Below are 19,847 nucleotides of genomic sequence, written 5' to 3'. Positions count from 1 at the left end.
AATTCAGTCCCTTGCGAGGGGTGGCACAGGGACTGACGATGTAGAGTGGCTGTGGATAGAATTGAGGAATTGTAAAGGCAAGAAGATGCCAATGGGAGTTATCTACAGACCCCCAAACAGTAGCCTGGATATTGGGTGCAAGTTGCAGCAGGAGTTAAAATTGGCATGTAACAAAGGTAGTGCCACTGTGGTTATGGGAGATTTCTGTATGATTGGGAAAAACTGGGAAAACTGGGAATTTCTTGGTCCTGGACCCCAAGAAAGGGAGTTTGTAGATCGCCTCCGAGATGGATTCTTAGAGCAGCTGGTACTGGAGCCGACCAGAGAAAAGGCAATTCTGGATTTAGTGTTGTCCTTTGGACCAGATTTAATAAGGGAACTCGAGGTAAAGGATTCGCTAGAAAGTAGTGACCATAATATGTTAAGTTTTAATTTGCAATTTGGGAGGGAGAAGATTAAATCAGAAGTGTCAGTATTGCAGTTGAACAAAGGGGACTATGAAGGCATGAGAGGGGAGCTGGCCAAGGTTGACTGGAAAGGGATCCTAACAGGAATGATGGTGGAACAGCAATGGCAGGAATTACTGGGCATAAACCGGAAGATGCAGGATCATTCCATGCCAACGAGGAAGAAAGATTCAAAGGGGAATAAGAGGCAATGGAAGTTGCCTGGAATAAAAACTAAAAGAAAAGATGTATGACATAGCAAAGAGTAGCGGGAAGCCAGAGGATGGGAAACTTTCAAAAGACAATAGAAGGTAACAAAAAGGGCAATACGGGGTGAAAAGATGAAGTACGAGGGTAAACTGGACAAGAATATAAAGAAGGACAGTAAAAGCTTCTTTAGGTATGTTAAGAGAAAAAGATTAGTAAAGACAAATGTGGGTCTTGAGTACTGGGGTCGGTGGGGTCGCTGCGAGCCGGCAGCCCTGCTAGCAATGTGTTCGTTTTTTTCAACTTTTTTTGTTTTTTTAGTGTGTCTAAATGTGTGTTTTTAATGTCTCTCTGTGTGTCTTGTGTGTGGGGGGGTTGTGTGTGGGGGGGTTGTGTGTGTGGGGGGGGGTTTGTGTGTGGGGGGGGTTGTGTGTGGGGGGGGGTTGTGTGTGGGGGGGTTGTGTGTGGGGGGGTTGTGTGTGGGGGGGTTGTGTGTGGGGGGGGTTGTGTGTGGGGGGGGTTGTGTGTGGGGGGGGTTGTGTGTGGGGGGGGTTGTGTGTGGGGGGGTTGTGTGTGTGGGGGGTTGTGTGTGGGGGGGTTGGAGAAATCGAAGATAGACAAAAATGCTGGAGAAACTCAGCGGGTGAAGCAACATCTATGGAGCGAAGGAATAGGTGACGTTTCAGGTCGAGACCCTTCTTCAGACTGATGAACGCATTGGTGATCATTTTCCAATGTTCTATAGCAGAGCTGGGGAACCTGTGGCCTTAAGGCCGCATTAAGTGCTGTCCTTGGATTGAATCCAAATTTTGTAATTGGCCAAATAAGATGTCACACATTGGAGAATCTCTGTTTTTGCAACACCTGCTTGGCCTCTTTCCGTGAAAGTTGCAAGCTGTGAGTCACAGCTCCAAGGAGTCTGGACCCTAGATGGAAGTTGAAGATAAGGTGAGGTGCAGATGTCCTTCCTTTTGTTAATATGTATGATGGTTTTGAAAAAGAGCTGAGCAAATACATGATTAGGATTGGTCATAGGATGTGGTGTTGAGTATTAATTATGTTGTAGAGTGTTTGTACTGTTATCTTGTGACTGGTTAAAGTGTGAAGCCTTGTTCAAATTGTTTATTGCATGCAGCTAGCAGGTCGCTTTCTGCTCCGCGGGGACAGGACTATGGACTCCGGTAAGAGCAGGGGAGGGGGTCTCTGTATATACGTGCATGAGAATTGGTGCAACAACGGGACAATCATAGACAATCATTGTTCCCCTGACCTCGAGTACATGTCTGTAAGATGCCGGCCTTTTTTTCTACCGAGAGAACTAACAGTCGTAATTGTCACGGCTGTGTATATTCCACCTGACGCCAATGTAAACAAGGCGCTCTCTCTCCTGCTGAACACCATTAACGAACAGCAGCGGGACCACCCCGAAGGTGTTCACATAATCGCAGGGGACTTTAATAAGGCCAACTTGAAGACTGTACTGCCGAAATTCTACCAACATGTCAAGTGTTCTACTAGAGGGGTGAACACGCTGGATCATGTTTACACCAATATCAAGCACGCGTATAGAGCCATCCCCATCCCCCAACTCGGCCAGTCAGATCATCTCTCCCTCCTGCTCTCTCCAGCCTACACCCCCCTCAGACGCAGTGCCAGGCCCACCATAAAATCTGTTACAACCTGGCCTGAAAATGCACTCTCCAATCTACAGGACTGCTTTACCCAGACAAACTGGGACATATTCGAACACCAGGACCTGGAAACTCTCACAGAATTGGTGCTGGACTATATCAAGTTCTGCATCGGAAATGTGACTGTAGACAAAAACATACGGGTTTTCCCAAACCAGAAACCCTGGATGTCCAGTCAGGTCCGCACACTCCTCAGAGCCCGCGATGCTGCCTTCAGGTCAGGTGACAGAGCTCTGTACAGGGCTGCTCGAGCCGACCTGAAAAGTGGTATTAAAAAGGCCAAGGCGGATCACAAGAGGAGCATAGAGTCCCACTTGTCCAGCAATAATACACGGGAGGTATGGCGGGGCATACAAGACATTACCAACTACAGAGGCTGTGCCACAAAGTCAGAAGACCTGAGTGCGCCGCTGGCAGAAAAGCTAAATTGCTTCTTCTTCTTCCGCATTGAAACATCACAACAGCAGCACTCACCTGCTACAGCCCTGTTCCCACCCTCACCTGGCTCCTGTACTACCCCACTCACTGTCGGGGAACACGATGTCAGACGGGTGCTCCTGGCAGTGAACCCCAAGAAGGCTACCGGCCCAGATGGAGTCCCTGGTAAGGTGCTCAAAGCGTGCGCCCACCAGCTCACTGCCATCTTCACCAGAATTTTCAATCTCTCCCTGGCCCAGGCAGTTATTCCGTCCTGCCTAAAATCAGCCACAATCGTCCCTGTGCCGAAGAAGTCTCCCATCACCAGCCTTAATGACTACCGTCCTGTGTTGCCCTCACTCCGGTAATCACGAAGTGCTTCGAGAGATTGGTCCTCCAGCACATCAAGGACTATCTACCACCAGACTTCGACCCCCACCAATTCGCTTATCGCCAAAACAGATCCACAGAAGACGCCATCACCGTAGCTCTCCACTCTGTGCTGAGCCATCTGGAGCAGGGGCAGAGCTACGTCCGGATGCTCTTTGTGGATTTTAGTTCAGCCTTTAACACAATCATCCCGGACATCCTCATTGGTAAACTGGTCACTCTCGGCCTCCCCACTGTCACATGTGCCTGGATTAAGGATTTCCTCACAAACCGGCCCCAGACTGTGAGACTTGGCCCCCACCTCTCCTCCACTCGCAGGTTGAGTACCGGTTCCCCACAGGGCTGTGTGCTAAGCCCCCTCTTATACTGTCTCTACACCTACGACTGTAGTCCGGCCCACAACAACAACCGCATCGTCAAATTTGCTGACGACACTACTGTGGTCGGACTTATTTCAAAGGGAGACGAGGCAGCCTACAGAGAGGAAGTCCTGAAGTTGACAACCTGGTGCTCAGAAAACAATCTGGCTCTGAACACCAGGAAAACAAAAGAGCTCATTGTCGACTTCAGGAGGCACAGCACCGACTTAGTCCCCCTACACATTAACGGGCGAGTGTGTGGAGAGGGTCAACACCTTCCAGCTTCTCGGCGTCCATATCGCTGCTGACATCTCCTGGACGGACAACACGACGGCGGTCATCAAGAAGGCTCAGCAGCGGCTGCACTTCCTGAGGGTCCTCAGGAAGCACAACCTGGACTCTAACCTGCTGCTGACCTTCTACCGCTCGTCCATCCAGAGCCTGCTGACATACTGCATTACAGCATGGTATGGCAGCTGCACCATGGCAGACAGGGAGAGGCTTCAGAGGGTAACCAGGACAGCGCAGAGGATCATTGGTTGCCCTCTCCCCTCCCTGATGGACATCTACACCTCCCGCTGCCTTAGCAGGGCAAAGAAGATCACCAAAGACAGCTCCCATCCTGCGTTTGGACTGTTCGACCTGCTGCCCTCTGGAAGGCGCTATAGGTGCATCAAATCCAGGACAAACAGACTCAGGAATAGCTGCTTCCCGAGAATTATATCTACCATAAATTCAAATCCACACATGCACTGACTACACCGCCCAACACGGACTTCCATCTGTATATATGTATATATGTATGTAGCGCCGTAGAATTTGTGCACCTATTCCCCCCCCCCATCTCCCTTCTGTTTTGTTTTTCTGTTTCTTGTTTTTTGTGTAAAATTGTATGTATGCACTGAGTACGAGCAGCTTTCAGTTTCACTGTACATGTATAGTGACAATAAATGGCATATCTATCTATATCTTTATACTACCTTGGATAATGTTTCTTTACTTTGGTTAACTGTCTTCCAACGAGACGGAAGTTGAGGATAAGGTGAGGTCCAGATGTCCTTCCTTTTGTTAATATTGGTTCTAGGCCACAGTCTTAGAATAAAGGGGAGGCCATTTGAGACTGAGGTGAGAAAAAACGTTTTCACCCAGAGTGTTGTGAATTTGTGGAATTCCCTGCCACAGAGGGCAGTGGAGGCCAAGTCACTGGATGGATTTAAGAGAGAGTTAGATAGAGCTCTAGGGGCTGGTGGAATCAAGAGATATGGGGAGAAGGCAGGCACGGGTTATTGATTGGGGCGATCAGCCATGATCACAATGAATGGTGGTGCTGGCTCGAAGGGCTTGAATGGCCTCCTCCTGCACCTATTTTCTATGTTTCTAATATGTATGAGGGGTTTGCGGAAGAGTTGAGCAAGTTGGCAAGTACATGATTAGGATGAATTAGACCTCAATGTAACAGAACAACTTCACACAATACTCCAGAAGGAAAATATATATTATTCAATCGCTTTGGATGAATCAACTGATACTATTGACTCGGCGCAGGTTTTATACTTCATTCGGGCCATAACAGACGATTTTCTTTGCTACGAAGAGTTACTTACGGGTAGAACACGAGGAATTAATGTATTCAACAACTTTCAAGATGAATGTCGTGAAGTTAGACTTTGGTTAATTTAGTGAGTGTATGTACAGACGGTGCACCTTCTATGACAGGAACATGTGAAGGATTTATTGCACAGATAAAGAAGATATTACCAGATCTAGATGCTCTCATTTCATTTCATTGTATCTTACATCAGCAAAATCTCTGTGCTAATTCTCCTATTTTAAGTGCCACTTTGCAACAAGTTATAAGCATGGACTTGTAGGGCCGAGATGGCCTGTTTCCGTGCTGTAATTGTTATATGGTTATATGGTTATAAGTATTGTTACCTATATTCGTGCAAATACAACACAGCATCGTCAGTTTCGTAATATGCTAAAGTTGAACGATGAGTCATTCAGTGTGGATTTGCCGTATCATTGTAAAGTGTGTCGGCTATCGCAGGGACAGGTGTTAGCAAAATGTTTATCTTTGCAAAAACAGCTGGTTAAATTTAATGAAGAACAGAATCAGCAATGTGAATTATTGAAAGAAGATTTCTATAGAAATACGGCATTTCTGTGTGATATCATGTCAAAACATAGTGACTTGAATGTTTCTTTGCAAGGTAAAACTAAGTCTATATATGTGGCAAAAAATCCAAGCATTTTGAAAAAAGCTATCTTTTTTCAAAACTCATCTTTTTCCAAAATGAAATTTGGGATGAACATTTCCCCCAGTTAGCGAAGATCATTGATGAGCAGGAGGATTCATGCCAATCATTTGAAGAATACACAGCTTATAGACTTGTTAATTACAGAATACAATGAAAGATTCACTGACTTTGAGAATCATGACTCCACACTCAATTTAGCATTTCAACCTCACCTCGTTGATGTCTCCAAGGCTCCTAAAGAACTACAGATGGAATTGATTGAGCTCTCAGTTGACATTTTAAAGTCCTTATTTAACGCTAAGAAAGATCCGATTGAAATATGGAAAAATGCTTTATTGCTTTACAACCACTTATTGCTTCCAATCTACATTCTCCTACCCAAGCCAAATCAAGATGCCCTTAAGGTCACAAATGACGGATACCCATCTGAAAGATCAGCTGAAACCGCGTACCTCCATGTTGCAACCAAATATTCAAATGCTTTCAAACAAAAAGAGGTCACAACAAAGTCATTAAAAGTGTTTAAGAAGGAACTGCAGATGCTGGAGAATCGAAGGTTACACAAAAAAGCTGGAGAAACTCAGCGGGTGCAGCAGCATCTATGGAGCGAAGGAAATAGGCAACGTTTCGGGCCGAAACCCTTCTTCAGACATTAAAAGTCATTAAAAGGTTAGTTAACTTTAGAATCAACACATTTTTTTTCATTTTCTTGAAGATTACACAGTAGTTAGATTTTTACAAAATAACGTACAATTTGAAGTATATCTAAATGAAGTTTCTTGGATACGCCTTATTAGATTACAGCTAACTTAATGCGGCATTCCAACATGAAAAGACTCCCCACCCCTGTTCTATAGATTCAAGATCAGTTCCTGTGGATTGGAGCTGATGTTATCCCACTTTTCAAGAAAGGAGCAAGAGAGAAAACGGGGAATTATAGGCCAGTTAGCCCGACAACAGTGGTGGGGAAGATGCTGGAGTCAATTATTAAAGAGGTAATAACGGTGCATTTGGATAGCAGTAAAATGATTGGTCCAATTCAGCATGAAGTAATGAAGGGGAAATCCTGCTTGACTAACCTTCTGGAATGTGGTGAGACCACATCTGGAGCATTGTGTGCAGTTTTGGTCTCCTAATTTGAGGAAGGACATCCTTGCTATTGAGGCAATGCAGCGTAGGTTCATGAGGTTAATCCCTGGGATGGCGGGATTGTCATATGAGGAAAGATTGGAAAGACTGAAAGGTACACAAAAATGCTGGAGAAACTCAGCGGGTGCAGCAGCATCTATGGAGCGAAGGAAATAGGCGACGTTTCGGGCCAAAACCCTTCTTCAGACTGATGGGGGGTGGAAAGGGGGGGGGGGGGGGGGGGGGGGAGAGAAGGAAGGAAAAAGGGGGAGGGGGAGCCCCAGGGCTGGGGGATGGGAGGAGACAGCCCGAGGGCTAAGGAAGGGGAGGAGACAGCAAGGGATAACAAAATTGGGAGAATTCAATATTCATGCCATCAGGATCTAGGCTCCCCAAGGAATATGAGGTGCTGTTCCTCCAATTTCCGGTGTTGCTCACTCTGCCAATGGAGGAGGCCCAGGACAGAGGGGTCGGATGGAGAATGGGAGGGGGAGTTGAAGTGCTGAGCCACCGGGAGGTCAGGTTGGTTATTGCGGAACGAGCGGAGGTGTTCGGCGAAACGATCGCCCAACCTCGGCTTAGTCTCACCGATGTAGATCAGCTGACATCTCGAGCAGCGGATGCAATAGATGAGGTTGGAGGAGATACAGGTGAACCTCTGTCGCACCTGGAACGACTGCTTCGGTCCTTGAATGGAGTCGAGGAGGGAGGTAAAGGGACAGGTGTTGCATCTCTTGCGGTTGCAACGGAAAGTGCCTGGGGAGGGGGTGGTACGGGAGGGAAGGGAAGAATTGACTAGGGAGTTACGGAGGGAGCGGTCTTTGCGGAAGGCAGACATAGGGGGAGATGGGAAGATGTGGCGAGTGGTGGGGTCATGTTGGAGGTGGCGAAACTGACGGAGGATTATATGTTGTATGTGACGGCTGGTGGGGTGAAAGGTGCGAAACGTTGCCTATTTACTTCGCTCCATAGATGTTGCTGCACTCTCTGAGTTTCTCTGGCATTTTTGTGTACCTTCGATTTTCCAGCATCTGCAGTTCCTTCTTAAACACTTGGCAAGGCTGGGCTTGTATTCACTGGAATTTAGAAGGATGAGAGGGAATCTTATCAAACGTATAAAATGATAAAAGGACTGGACTAGCTAGATGCAGGAACAATGTTCCCAATGTTGGGGGAGTCCAGAACCAGGGGCTACAGTCTAAGAATAAAGGGGAGGCCATTTAAAACTGAGATGAAAAAAAACGTTTTCACCCAGAGAGTTGTGAATTTGGGGAATTCTCTGCCACAGAAGGCAGTAGAGGCCAATTCACTGGATTCGAATTTAAAAGAGAGTTAGATAGAGCTCTAGGCAGGCACGAGTTACAGATTGTGGATGATCAGCCATGGTCACAATGAATGGCGATGCTGCCTTGGTGTCAAATAGTCTCCTCCTGCACCTAGTTTCTATGTTTCTATGTTCAAGTCAAACAATCTTGAGTGGTACAAGAGATCTATTTACGAGCTTCACAAAGCCATTAAGGGTGTCAGGAGGGAATAATAGACCATGCTAGAGTCCTGGAATAACCACATTGACATCTGTCATGTTATGTTCATAAGTGAGAGAAATAGAATTAGGCCATTCAGCCCATCATGGCCGATCTATCTCTCCTAGCCCCATTCTCCTGCCTTCTCCCCATAAACTCCGACACCCGTACTAATCAAGAATCTATCTATCTCCGCCTTAAAAAAATCCACTGACGGCCTCCACAGCCTTCTGTAACAAAGAATTCCACAGATTCACCAACCTCTGACTAAATAAATTTCTCCTCATCTCCTTCCTAAAAGAACGTCCTTTAATTCTGCGGAATGGTTCCATTTGGCGCCGCCTTTTCAGCACCGCTATTTCGGCACCGCTGCTTCGGCTCCGCTGAAACAGCGGCGGTGGAACGGCAGCACCGAAATGTACCCGACCCGTCACAAGAACCCTAGTTTCAGGGTGTTGTTTAAAACCATGCTTCATAATATTATATTGTGCCGATACCATCTCATCTTAAACAATGTTCAAATAATGAAAACATTAACACAAAGGTAAACCTGCACTGACAATGTATGAATTAACCATCAAGGCATAGAGTGCCTGGCCCATCAAATTACTCCAGCACGTTGCACCTCTCTTTGCCTGTGAAAACTAAATTGGATCCGACGTCCCTATTGTGATAGTTTTACTCAATGATAACACCGGTGCCCGAGGGTCATAAACCATTGGATGCTGACCCCTGACAGGAATATTATCTACAAGTAATTAAACTTAAACATGTAGAATAGAAAATAGGTTATTTGTTTGTTAGTTGCCCAAAAGTGTTTACCTTATGAGGGAAAAAGCCTCGGAAACAATAAATCAAAAACATTGTAGATACCGTAGAGCGCGATCTCTCTCTCTCTTCTGATGATGGGTCCTGGACCTGAAACATTAACTGTTTCTATTGCCACAGATGCTTACAGATCCATTTTGCAAAAGGTCGGCGCGGGAACAGAGGTGCCGGAACAGAGGCGCGGAAACAGAGGCGCCGGAACAGAGGCGCCGGAACAGAGGCGCGGAAACCCAACCCTTAATTCTGAGGCTTCTGAGGCTGTGACCTCTAGTCCTAGACTCTCCCACCAGTGGAAACATCCTCTCCACATCCACTCGATCCAAGCCTTTCACTATTCTGTATGTTTCAATGAGGTCCCCACTCATTCTTCCAAACTCCAGCGAGTACAGGCCCAGTGCCGCCAAACGCTCATCACAGGTTAACCCACTTATTCCCGGGGTCATTCGTGTAAATCGTGTCGATTGTGGCACGGCTTGCATCCAATACAGGCTGCAAAATGAAGGCAGGCTGTGTCGCTGGCAACATGACCACCTGACCAGCTCAAAGCATTCAATGCTTGTTTTCAACAGAAGGTCAGCAGAATGAAGTAATCTGTCGCGACTGCCTCTGGTGCAACTGTACCTATGGTTACGGTCACAGATATCCGATCGGTCTTCCCCAGAGTGAACCGCGGACAGCAACTGGGCGAACGAAGGCCACATCCAGATCCTCAGGTCTTGCACGAACCAGTAGGCAAGAGTAATCTCGGACATCGTTAGCCTCTCCCTACTTCATTCTGAGATACACACTTCTTTTAGGAAGACCACCATCAGTCTTCTGGCCAATCTACATATATCCCCTGCAATTTGTGGTAAAGGTAAAATAAAGCCTCTGTTCCACTTAGGAAACCTGAACGGAAACCTCTGGAGACTTTACGCCCCACCCAAGGTTTCAGTGCGGATCCCGGAGGTTTTTGTCACTCTCCCTACCTGCTTCCACTACCTGCAACCTCCGGCAACCATCTGCAACCTCCGGGAACCGCACGGAAACCTTGGTTGGGACGCAAAGTCTCCAGAGGTTTCCGTTCAGGTTTCCTAAGTGGGACAGGGTCATAAGTCTATGCAGGGTGACATCTTTCCTGCATTACATTCAGCTCTGGATCATCTTGAAAGTAAATTGTTATTCATTCACCTTCTCTGCCTTTAAAACCATTTTAATGAATAAGCGCTGGAAAAAGGGCACAAAATGCTGGCATAACTCAGCATGTCAGGCAGCATCTCCTGAGAACGTGGATAGGTGACGTTCCAGGTTGGAACATTTCTTCAGACCCAAAACGTCACACATCCATGTACTGTCTGACCCGCTATGTTACTCCACCACATTGGGGTTTTTTTTGTGAACCAGCATATGCAGTTCCTTGTTTCAATACACAACAGACAATAGACAATAGGTGCAGGAGCAGGCCATTCGGCCCTTCGAGTCAGCACCGCCATTCAATGTGATCATCCACAATCAGTACCTCGTTCCTGCCTTCTCCCGATATCCCCTGACTCCGCTATCTTTAAGAACCTTATCAAGCTCTCTCTTGAAAGTATCCAGCGAACCGGCCTCCACCGCCCTCAGAGGCAGAGAATTCCACAGACTCACAACTCTGTGTGAAAATGAGAGTGTCCAAACCCTTAATAATCTTATATGTTTCAATAAGATCCCCTCTCATTCTTCTAAATTCCAGAGTATACAAGCCCAGCAGCTCCATTCTCTCAGCATATGAAGGTCCTGCCATCCCGGGAATTAACTTTGTGTACCTACGCTGCACTCCCTCAATAGCAAGAATGTCCTTCCTCAAATTAGGGGACCAAAACTGCACACAATACTTCAGGTGTGGTCACTAGGGCCCTGTACAACTGCAGAAGGACCTCTTTGTTCCTATACTCATCTTCTCTTGTTATGAAGGCAAACATGCCATTCGCTTTCTTCACTGCCTGCGGTACCTACATGCTTACTTTCATTGACAGATGAACAAGGACCCTCAGATCCCGTTGTACTTCCCATTTTCCGAACTTTACACCACTTAGATAATAATCTGCCTTCCTGTTTTTGCTACCAAAGTGGTAACCTCACATTTATACACATTAAACTGCATCTGCCATGCATCTGCCCACTCACCCAACCTGTCCAAGTCACCCTGCTTTCTCATAGCATCCTCCTCACAGTTCACACTGCCACCCAGCTTTGTGTCATCTGCAAATTTGCTAATTTTACTTTGAATCCAGTCATCTAAATCATTGATGTATATTGTAAATAGCTGCGGTCCCAGCAACGAGCCTTGTGGTACCCCACTAGACATTGCCTGCCATTCTGAAAGGGACCTGTTAATCCCTACTCTTTGTTTCCTGTCTGCCAACCAATTCTCTATCCATGTCAGCACTCTACCCCCAATACCATGTGCCCAAATTTTGCCCACTAATCTCCTCTGTGGGACCTTATCAAATGCTTTCTGAAAGTCCAGGTACACTACACCCACTGGCTCTCCCTTGTCCATTTTCCTAGTTATATCCTGAAAAAACTCCAGAAGATTAGTCAAGCATGATTTCCCCTTCGTAAATCCATGCTGACTCGGACCGATCCTGTTACTACTATCCAAATTTGCCGCTATTTCATCTTTTATGATTGATTCCAACATCTTCCCCACCACCGATGTCAGGCTAACTGGTCTATAATTCCCCGTTTTCTCTCTCCCACCTTTCTTAAAAAGTGGGATAACATTAGCTACCGTGCAATCCACAGGAACTGATCCAGAATCTATAGAACATTGGATAATGATCACCAATGTATCCACGATTTCTAGAGCTACTTCCTTAAGTACCCTGGGATGCAGACCATCAGGCCCTGGGGATTTATCAGCCTTCATTCCCATCAGTCTATCCAACACCATTTCCTGCCTAATGTGGATTTCCTTCAGTTCCTCCGTTACCCCAGATCTTCTGGCCACTGGTATATCAGGAGGATTGTTTGTGTCTTCCTTAGTGAAGACGGATCATAGAAACATAGAAAAATAGGTGCAGGAGTAGGCCATTCAATATGATCATGGCTGATCATCCAACTCAGTATCCTGTACCTGCTTTCTCTCCATACCCCCTGAACCCTTTAGCCACAAGGACCACATGTAACTCCCTCTTAAGTACAGGATCCAAAGTACCTGTTCAACTCATCTGCCATTTCCTTCCTCCCCATAATAAATTCACCTTTTTCAGTTTGCAAGGGTCCAACTTTGGTCTTAACTATGTTTTTCCTCTTCACATACCTAAAGAAGCTTTTACTATCCTCCTTTATATTCTTGGCTAGCTTACCTTCGTACCTCATCTTGTCTCCCCGTATTGCCTTTTTAGTTATCTTCTGTTGCTCTTTAAACATTACCCAATCCGCTTCCCGCTCATCTTTGCTATGTTGAACTTCTTCTCTTTTATTTTATACTGTCCCTGACATCCCTTGTCAATCATGGTTGCCCCTTACAGGTACAGCAGGCAGTGAAGAAAGCGAATGGCATGTTGGCCTTTATAACAAGAGGAATCGAATATAGGAGCAAAGAGGTCCTACTGCAGTTGTACAGAGCCCTAGTGAGACCAAACCTGGAGTATTGGGTGCAGTTTTGGTCCCCTAATTTGAGGAAGGACATTCTTGCTATTGAGGGAGTGCAGTGTAGGTTTACAAGGTTAATTTCCAGGATGGCGGGACTGTCATATGCTGAGAGAATGGAGCGGATGGGCTTGTACACTCTGGAGTTTAGAAGGATGAGAGGGTATCTTATTGAAACATATAAGATTGTTAAGGGCTTGGACACGCTAGAGGCAGGAAACATGTTCCTGATGTTGGGGGAGTCCAGAACCAGGGGCCACGGTTTAAGAATAATGAGTAAGCCATTTAGAACGGAGACGAGGAAACACTTTTTCCCCCACAGAGAGTAGTGAGTGTGGAATTCTCTGCCTCAGAGGACGGTGGAGGCAGGTTCTCTGGATGCTTTCAAGTGAGAGCTAGAAAGGGCTCTTAAAAATAGCAGTCACGGGATATGGGGAGAAGGCAGGAACGGGGTACTGATTGTGGATGATCAGCCATGATCACATTGAATGGCAGTGCTGGCTCGAAGGGCCAAATGGCCTACTCCTGCACCTATTGTCTATTGTCTGTTTCCAAATGTCTTGCTTCCCTTGGAATCTTTCTTCCTCTTTGGAATGAACAGATCCTGCACCTTCTGTATTATTCCCAGAAATACCTACTATTGTTGTTCCACTGTCATCCCTGCTAGGGTCTCTTTCCAGTCAACTTTGGCCAGCTGCTCACTAATAGCTCCATAGTCCCCTTTGTTCAACTGTAACACGGACACCTCCGATCCACCCTTCTCCCTCTCCAATTGTAGATTAAAACTTACCATATTTGTATCTACCGATGGTTCTGGACCTGAATCTTGGGGCCCCCTTCTGCAATTGGCTTCTTGACTTCCTGACCAGCAGATCTCGGGTGTTTAGAATTGACCATAAAATTCCCTGCATCCCGACCTTCTGCACTGCTACCCCACAGGATTGTGTGCTTAGTATCTTTTCCTCCACAGCCTTCTGTGGCAAAGAATTCCACAGATTCACCACCCTCTGACACAAGAAATGTCTGCTCATATCCTTCCTAAAAGAAAGTCCTTTAATTCTGATGCTACGACCTCTAGTCCTCAACTTTTCCACTTGTGGAAACATCTTCTCCACATCCACTCTATCCAAGCCTTTCACTATTCTGCACGTTTCAAAGAGGTCCCCCCTCATTTTTCTAAACTCCACCTAGTACCAACAAATTTCAATTTCACTCAAAGACATACAGGTTTGTATGTTAATTGGCTTGGTAAATGTAAAAATTGTTCCTTGTGGGTGTAGGATGGCGTTAATGTGCGGGCATCGCTGGTCGGCATTGACCTGGTGGGCCGAAGGGCCTGTTTCCGCGCTGTATAAACTAAACTAAGAGCGAGTTAGATTTAGCTCTTTGGGCTAAGGGAATCAAGGGATATGGGGGGAAAGCAGGAACTGGGTACTGATTTTGGATGATCAGCCATTGATTGGCGGTGCTGGCTCAAAGGGCCGAATGGTCTACTCCTGCACCTATTTTCTATGTTTCTAAATGCTGATCATGGATTAACCTACTAAATCCTGTGATCAGTCTTGTAAACCTCAAGATCAACAATTACTTTGGGATGAAGTACATGAAAGAGATCGAGAACCTAGTGTCAGGTTTGAACACAGAAAGGATCTATTAAGCACACCAATATGTTGTTTCCTGCACCTTATAACCATATAACAATTACAGCACGGAAACAGGCCATCTCGGCCCTACAAGTCCGTGCCGAACAACTTTTTTCCCTTAGTCCCACCTGCCTGCACTCATACCATAACCCTCCATTCCCTTCTCATCCATATGCCTATCCAATTTATTTTTAAATGATACCAATGAACCTGCCTCCACCACTTCCACTGGAAGCTCATTCCACACCGCTACCACTCTCTGAGTAAAGAAGTTCCCCCTCATGTTACCTCTAAACGTCTGTCCCTTAATTCTGAAGTCATGTCCTCTTGTTTGAATCTTCCCTATTCTCAAAGGGAAAAGCTTGTCCACATCAACTCTGTCTATCCCTCTCATCATTTTAACGACCTCTATCAAGTCCCCCCTTAACCTTCTGCGCTCCAGAGAATAAAGACCTAACTTATTCAACCTATCTCTGTAACTTAGTTGTTGAAACCCAGGCAACATTCTAGCAAATCTCCTCTGTACTCTCTATTTTGTTGACATCCTTCCTATAATTGGGCGACCAAAATTGTACACCATACTCCAGATTTGGTCTCACCAATGCCTTGTACAATTTTAACATCACATCCCAGCTTCTATACTCAATGCTCTGATTTATAAAGGCTAGCATACCAAAAGCTTTCTTTACCACCCTATCTATATGAGATTCCACCTTCAAGGAACTATGCACGGTTATTCCCAGATCCCTCTGTTCAACTGTATTCTTCAATTCCCTACCATTTACCATGTACGTCCTATTTTGATTTGTCCTGCCAAGGTGTAGCACCTCAAATTTATCAGCATTAAACTCCATCTGCCATCTTTCAGCCCATTTTTCCAAATGGCCTAAATCACTCTGTAGACTTTGGAAATCCTCTTCATTATCCACAACACCCCCTATCTTGGTATCATCTGCATACTTACTAATCCAATATACCACCCCTTCATCCAGATCATTGATGTACATGACAAACAACAAAGGACCCAACACAGATCCCTGAAGCACCCCACTAGTCACCTGCCTCCAACCTGACAAACAGCCATCCACCATTACCCTCTGGCTTCTTCCATTCAGCCACTGTTGAATCCATCTTGCTACTGCATTTATACCCAACAATTGAACCTTCTTAACCAACCTTCCATGAGGAACCTTGTCAAAGGCCTTTCTAAAGTCCATATAGACAACATCCACTGCTTTACCCTCGTCAATTTCCCTAGTAACCTCTTCAAAAAATTCGAGAAGATTAGTCAAACATGACCTTCCAGGCACAAATCCATGTTGACTGTTCCTAATCAGACCCCGTTTATCCAGATGCTTATATATATTATCTCTAAGTATCTTTTCCATTAATTTGCCCACCACCGAAGTCAAACTAACAGGTCTATAATTGCTAGGTTTACTCTTAGACCCCTTTTTAAACAATGGAACAACATGCGCAGTGCGCCAATCCTCCGGCACTATTCCCGTTTCTAATGACATTTGAAATATTTCTGTCATAGCCCCGGCTATTTCTACACTAACTTCCCTCAATGTCCTAGCAAATATCCGGTCAGGACCTGGAGACTTATCCACTTTTATATTTCTCAAAAGTGTCAGTACTTCCACTTCTTTGAAACTCATAGTATCCATAGCTACTCTACTCGTTTCCCTTACCTCACAAAATTCAATATCCTTCTCCTTGGTGAATACCTAAGAAAAGAAATTGTTCAATATCTCCCCTATCTCTTTTGGCTCTGCAGATAGCTGTCCACTCTGTCTCTCCAATGGACCAATTTTATCCCTCGTTATCCTTTTGCTATTAATATAGCTGTAGAAACCCTTTGGATTTACTTTCACCTTACTTGCCAAAGCAACCTCATATCTTCTTTTAGCTTTTCTAATTTCTTTAAGATTCTTTTTACATTCCTTATACTCCTCAAGCACCTCATTTACTTCATGCTGCCTATAATTATTGTAGATCTCCCTCTTTTTCCGAACAAGATGTCCAATTTCCCTTGAAAACCATGGCTCTTTCCAATTTTTACTGTTTCCTTTCAACCGAACAGGAACATAAAGATTCTGTACTCTTAAAATGTCCCCTTTAAATGTCCTCCATTTCTCTTCTACATCTTTCCCATAAAACAAAATGTCCCAGTTCACTCCTTTTAAATCATCTCGCATCTCATCAAAGTTAGCCTTTCTCCAATCAAAAATCTCAACCCTAGGTCCAGTTCTGACCTTCTCCATAATTATATTGAAACTAATGGTATTGTGATCACTGGACCCGAAGTGCTCCCCAACGCATACCTCCGCCACCTGTCCAGTCTCATTTCCTAACAGGAGGTCCAGCACTGCCCCTCCTCTAGTAGGTACCTCTATGTATTGCTGCAAAAAACTATCCTGCACACATTTTACAAACTCCAACCCATCCAGCCCATTTACAGAATGTGTTTCCCAGCCTATGTGTGGAAAGTTGAAATCTCCCACAATCACTACCTTGTGCTTACTACTAGTATCTGCTATCTCCTTACATATTTGCTCTTCCAATTCTCATTCCCCACTCGGCGGTCTATAATACACCCCTATAAGTGTTGCTACACCTTTCCCACTTCTCAGTTCCACCCAAATAGCCTCCCTAGATGAGCCCTCCAATCTATCCTGCCAAAGCACTGCTGTAATATCTTCCCTGACTAGCAATGCAACACCTCCACCTCTTGCCCCTCCAATTCTATCACACCTGAAGCAACGAAATCCTGGAATATTTAGTTTCCAATCACAGCCCTCCTGCAACCATGTTTCACTGATCGCCACAACATCATACTTCCAGGTGTCTATCCAGACTCTAAGCTCATCCACCTTTCTTACAATGCTCCTAGCATTAAAATATGCACATTTAAGAAACCCCCCCGTCTCTTCTTCTCTGTTTATTTCCTTTTTTTTCTTTCTCCTCTTGTGTCCGAGTGCTTCCCTTTTCTGCTTCCTGCCGCCCATTCTGTCTACTAGCTTTCTCTATTTGAGTCCCTCGCCCCAACCATTCTAGTTTAAAGTCTCCCCAGCTGCCTTTGCAAATTTCCCCGCTAGGATATTGGTCCCCCTCGGGTTCAAGTGCAACCCATCCTTTCTGTACAGGTCCCACCTTCCCCAAAAGAAGTCCCAATGATCCAGGAACTTGAATCCCTGCCCTCTGCACCAGTCTTTCATCCACGCATTTATCCTCCACCTCGCTCCATTCCTACTCTCACTGTCGCGTGCTACAGGCAGTAATCCTGAGATTGTTACCTTTTTGGTCCTTTTCCTTAACTCTCCTCCCCTCCCTAAATCCTCCCTTCACGACCTCTTCCCTTTTTTTACCTATGTCATTGGTACCTATATGTACCACGACCTCAGGCTCCTCTCCCTCTGATTTAAGGATATCTTGGATGCTTTGAGACAAGTCCGAGACCTTGGCACCAGGGAGGCAGACCACCATTCTGGTCTCCCGACTGCGTCCACAGAATCGCCTATCCGACCCCCTAACAATAGAGTCCCCAATTACTATTGCCCTTTTCTTTTTTCCCCTACCTTTTGGAGCAACAGGGCCGGTCTCTGTGCTGGAGGCCCGTCCGCTGTCACTACCCCCGGGTAGGCTGTCACCCCCATCCGTACTCAAACAGGAGTACTTATTTGTAAGGTGTACCGACATTGGAATACTCACTCGTTCCTGCCTCTGCCCCTTGCCCTTGCTTAGCGTGACCCACATGTCTCTCTCCCGTGGTTTTGGAGTGACCACCTCTCTATAACTCCCCTCTATGACCTCCTCACTCTCCCTGATCAGACAGAGGTCATCGAGCTGCTGCTCCAGGATGCTAATACGGTCCCTTAGGAGCCCCATCTCGCTGCACCTGGTACAGATGTGGACGTCTGGAGGGCCATCCGACACCATGATCTCCCACATCTGACATCCAGAACAGTACACTGCTCTGACTGTCATTCTCCCGCCTTACCCTGGATCCGATACCAGTATAATACGATAGAAACTGCTGGGAGAAATCAGCAGGTATCTGACTCACAACAGCTGCTCCCTCTTGACCTTTAAACTGCACCTTTATTATACAAACAAAAAGCACTGTACCTTTAGCCCACTGTACCCTTAGCTCACTGTACCTTTACTAAAGCACTGTACCTTGACCTTTAATATTCTGCATTGATCCCTGATGTGGCAACTTAGAAAATGACTTATGGACATCCATCTTTCCACCATTTTCCCTTCGTACCCAACACATTAGTACAAGTGTTGGAGGTTATAGGGAGAAGCAGGAGAATGGGGTTGAGAGGGAAAGATAGATCAGTCATGATGGAATGGCAGAGTAGACCTGATGGGCCGAATGGACTAATTCTATTCCTAGCATTGATGAATTTATGAACACAAAACAAATAAATTGATGGCACCAGAGACTGTAGATCCTGGTATCTGGAGCAAAAACCAAACTGCTGGAAGAACCCAATGGGTCCAGCAGCATCTGTGGAGGAAAATGGACCTGTGTTTCGGTTCAAGACCCTTCATCCAGCCTCGATGAAACTTCAGCGTGTTATGTAGCCCATATTAATATCTCCATTCTTTACCTGACAATGGTGCAATTGTGTTCTCAGTTGCCTTATCGTCTTGGTCTTGCACTGCAATGCACATGATTTCCTCTTCTCTGATTCCCATCTGCGAGTTATTTGCTGTGCTCTCGTTTGACATAACCGATGGTTTATCCTTGTCTGAGCTTTTTGAAGGCGAGAAGCTTAATTTTCTTTTACTTAATCTGTAAATGTTTCTTAATATTCCAATCTGTTCTTTTGGACTTGTATCAAGCACCTTAACTTTGGGACTGCTGGGCTCTGGTGATGTTTTCTTGCTACTTTGCCTCACGTTATTTGGTCCATCTTGGCTATCTGGTGTATTGCAGCCAGCCTGGCCTTGAACTGGAGAATCCATGGCTCCGGGCAATTTATCATTTAACACTAGTTCCGTATTTGACATTCTGGTTCTCCTGAAGTACTTCCGAATCCGAGCAATAAATCTGTGTCGTTTCTCTAGAATAAAATGAAAGCATTGCTAAAATGTATTCAATAGCTTAGTTAAAGCAATCTCTATCACATTCAAACAAAAATATTTTACATTATGCTTGAGGAAAAAGCTTTAACTCAAAACAAAAAAAAAAGTTTCTTAAAAAAAAATAATTATTTTGAAATTGATTTTAAAACTCAACTTGATATTTTGGTTTAGTTGTAGAGCAAGGTCAATTAATATATATACTTACGTAAGGTCTCCAGTAGCCCAGCATGCAAACTATA

General features: G+C 45.4%; 1 protein-coding gene across 3 annotated transcripts in view; it reads right to left on the bottom strand.

The window, feature by feature from the left end:
* The window catches only part of LOC129700574 (exocyst complex component 3-like), a 59,729-nt gene that overhangs the window by 28,071 nt on the left and 11,811 nt on the right, over nt 1-19,847 (bottom strand). For all 3 annotated transcript variants that reach the window (XM_055641193.1, XM_055641191.1, XM_055641190.1), the window contains exon 2: nt 19,131-19,586. In XM_055641193.1, coding sequence (XP_055497168.1) covers nt 19,131-19,533 — 403 coding nt within the window. In that variant the 5' untranslated portion in view covers nt 19,534-19,586. The remainder of the gene's footprint in view (nt 1-19,130; nt 19,587-19,847) is intronic.

This window comes from Leucoraja erinacea, chromosome 9, assembly GCF_028641065.1.
Source record: "Leucoraja erinacea ecotype New England chromosome 9, Leri_hhj_1, whole genome shotgun sequence".
In the NCBI taxonomy this organism is placed as follows: domain Eukaryota; kingdom Metazoa; phylum Chordata; class Chondrichthyes; order Rajiformes; family Rajidae; genus Leucoraja; species Leucoraja erinaceus.
The sequence above is the reverse complement of the archived record's forward strand: the minus strand, read 5'-3'. Positions and strand labels throughout refer to the sequence as shown.